The sequence below is a fragment of the Melanotaenia boesemani genome, chromosome 16 (genome assembly GCF_017639745.1).
Source record: "Melanotaenia boesemani isolate fMelBoe1 chromosome 16, fMelBoe1.pri, whole genome shotgun sequence".
NCBI lineage: Eukaryota > Metazoa > Chordata > Actinopteri > Atheriniformes > Melanotaeniidae > Melanotaenia > Melanotaenia boesemani.
Genome location: NC_055697.1, coordinates 28064419 through 28067355, shown reverse-complemented (window position 1 = coordinate 28067355; position 2937 = coordinate 28064419). Strand labels below are relative to the sequence as shown.

Below are 2937 nucleotides of genomic sequence, written 5' to 3'. Positions count from 1 at the left end.
TGCTGGACAATAAAACAGATACAAAATGTGTAGGGATAGATTTGTTTTAAGTTTCTTTTCAAACGGGACAAAATCAAAGTTCTTCACCATTCATTGTGTCCACAGCAACAGCCTTTCCTGGTTTGACCCTCAGTGACCCTGGTGGACAACCGCAAATTTTGTCAGGCATCTCCAGCGGTGCAAGCCGCTCTGAAAAGGATTATACACCTGAATTACTATCATGGGAAATATAACTTTGCAATGAGACAAAGATTTCTGGAACCAGTTTAAGAGAATTAAGTTTTATAAGAAAAAATTACATTTAGAAAAAGAATGGCCATGAAGTATGTTACAGCTGACAGCTCTTCAGCCCAAGAGACTGATGAGGAACTGATAAGCCAAAGAGCTGCAGCCGGACAAGTTCAAGATTGACAGACGGATCCTGCCTCCTCTACGCCAGATTGGCCCACAGACGATTTGGTTCCAGGAAGGCTGACTAATCCCCCAGGACATCTGTCTTTAAACCTGCACCTGCGACAGCAATCGACTGTGGCCAGTGGGAAGGAGTTTGCCAGCAACTGGACAGGGGGACAGTTTGCTTTTTGGGAGTGATTTCGTGTCTTGTGTTGTGCTAAGGAATTTCGCAGTGAGTGTTAAATTCGTACTGTTAAAGTCTATTTACGTTCTGAGTTTGAGGTTCCCTGTTTGAGGTGAGGTGACATTTTGGTTAAAAGCAGCATATTTGGTTCATTTTGTTTCATATACTGTGTGTACCCTGTTATTTGGGACATTTTCAGTTCTGTTTGTTTTATTTGTGAGTATCTACATAAATTCAAGATCAAGCAATAGAGATAAAAAGCAATTGTTTAAATACTACAACTAATGAGCTTAATGAGTTAGAAAATGAGAATTACATTATGTGTACTGTGGAGTATGTTGTATACTCACAAGCCACAACTTACCACAAGGGGAAACAACAACAGCTGATAGAATCCGGCTGTCATTGCTTCTCTGTTATAAAGGACGTGTCTGGTGTGCATGTCAACGTCACATTCAGCACAGAAGAATGGCCGTGGTCACAGCAACGGACATCAGCTGGATTGATCCCACACTGCTGGCAGGTGTGTGCAGCCACATATTCTTGTAAAACCACGGTGTCCACAAGACGGTGTCTCTCTGCCCTCCAGCTCTCTAACAAGACACTTTTTCGTGTGCTCCAGTTGGAGGAAGACTGAAGAGGTGGTCTTGATGTTTCCTGCTCATCACCAGCATCATTCAGCGAGCGCTGAAGATCTCGTAGAAAACATTCTGTTAAAAAAGTAAAACAATACTAAAAGTGTACTGTATGGAGTGGCTGTGGCAGTGAAAGGATTAAGAGTTATGTTGTCCATTATTCTGGCAAGTTTGTATTAAAAAAACAACATAATATTTAAATTCTAACTCAGTGTCAGATACATTATACATACATGAGTATAAATGAATATTGTGCTTTGAGCTATTGGAGAGACATTGAAGTACATACCAACAGTTTCTGGAGCAAAGGCCACCTCACTTGTACTGTGAGGAGCGCTGAAGGGAGGATCAGTCTTGCGACTGTGAACAGCTGTATTTGAAATTAAAAACTAATTTCTCCATACATAACATTAAAATTAAATCAAATCACATCATCAAAATATCTTGATTGAAAAAAATACTGACCCTGATTTGACTGATTCCTGCTTGATCTTGGCCTTAGAGAGAGCACTTTTCCATCGCTGTTTCTCTTTCTCCACCTCACCCTTGGTTCAGGTGGTGGTGCTGATACTGCCGCCGCCCCTTCCTCAACCTCACCAGTTAAGTCCCCAAGACTGTAGAGGTGATCATGAAGCCCATACTGATCAACCAGGTCATCCAGGCTCCTAAGTGGATCTTCTGAATCACTCATGGTGACAAATGATCAGACACACAGACGGACTCACAAAGAGATGAACAGATAAGACAAATAGAGGCAATCACACACACACGAGTAAGAAACAGACTGACAGGTACACTCACGTTAACTCACAGCAAAGACGTGGTAACAAGACAAAGTGGCTCTTAAAAGTGCCTTTGTGTTGTTGGTTTTGGTGAAAATACCAATGAAACAAAGACTTTATGGCAGATCAGAAACACCTGTTAAGAGAAAACAATAAAATGAATTACTTATTCTATTTGCCATTCATCCCTACAAACAGTATGTTTATATTTGAGGTTTAAAATAGAGAAATTATGAATTCAGGTCTCATAACTACTTAAGTTTAATGAAAAAATTAATAAATTTTCACTTTTTTCTATCTGCAAAACAGGGACAGTGTTTTAGAAGACGTTTTACTCTGAAACATACTTTTTATACTTATTTTGAAGAACACGAAGTAGGGAGCGTTTTGTTTTACTTTAGCAGGTTTCATCTTTCTGGCAAACTTTTGCCATTTTAAGACCGGCACAATACAATAGGAGAATAATGCAGGAAAGGCATTGACCAACCTACTAATGGGTGCTGAACAAATCGTTCATAGACAGCCCCTTGATTAACAACTTAACACAGAGTTAACCCCCACTAACAGTTAACTTTAATAGAGATCCACAATGATAGGTGAAATGTCAACACCTAGTAGAGGAGCTCACACAATCAATTTACTCACACAGTTTTTAAAGTCGTAATTAAATGCAAATGCTCACCGATACAATTGGATATAATGTTGTATTGTTTTAGCTTATGCTAACGGTGCTATCCAGCCAGGAAGGTTAAATTCAAGACTCCCAATTCAGGGTCTGCACACTTCGAAGTGCGGATTCGTCGGCCACATACGTCATCGCGGTGCGCGAAGTACTGTCCCAATTCACAGAATTTGAAGGACCCTCCGAATCCACCCTTCGAATCCGCACTTCGTTTGGCCTCAAACGAACATAGATATATATAGAACGCTAGATGCCTTATGG

At 40.3% G+C, this 2937-nt stretch overlaps 1 protein-coding gene across 1 annotated transcript; it reads right to left on the bottom strand.

Annotated features, from left to right (window-relative positions):
- Positions 1 to 979: 979 nt before the first annotated feature.
- On the bottom strand, positions 980 to 2096 carry LOC121656137. Its single transcript, XM_042011194.1, has 3 exons — positions 1678 to 2096; positions 1502 to 1582; positions 980 to 1287 (listed from the first exon to the last, which is right to left on the bottom strand). The coding sequence occupies exons 1-3, from the start codon at positions 1901 to 1903 to the stop codon at positions 980 to 982; spliced, it is 615 nt and encodes a 204-aa protein (XP_041867128.1). The 5' UTR covers positions 1904 to 2096.
- Positions 2097 to 2937: the final 841 nt, after the last annotated feature.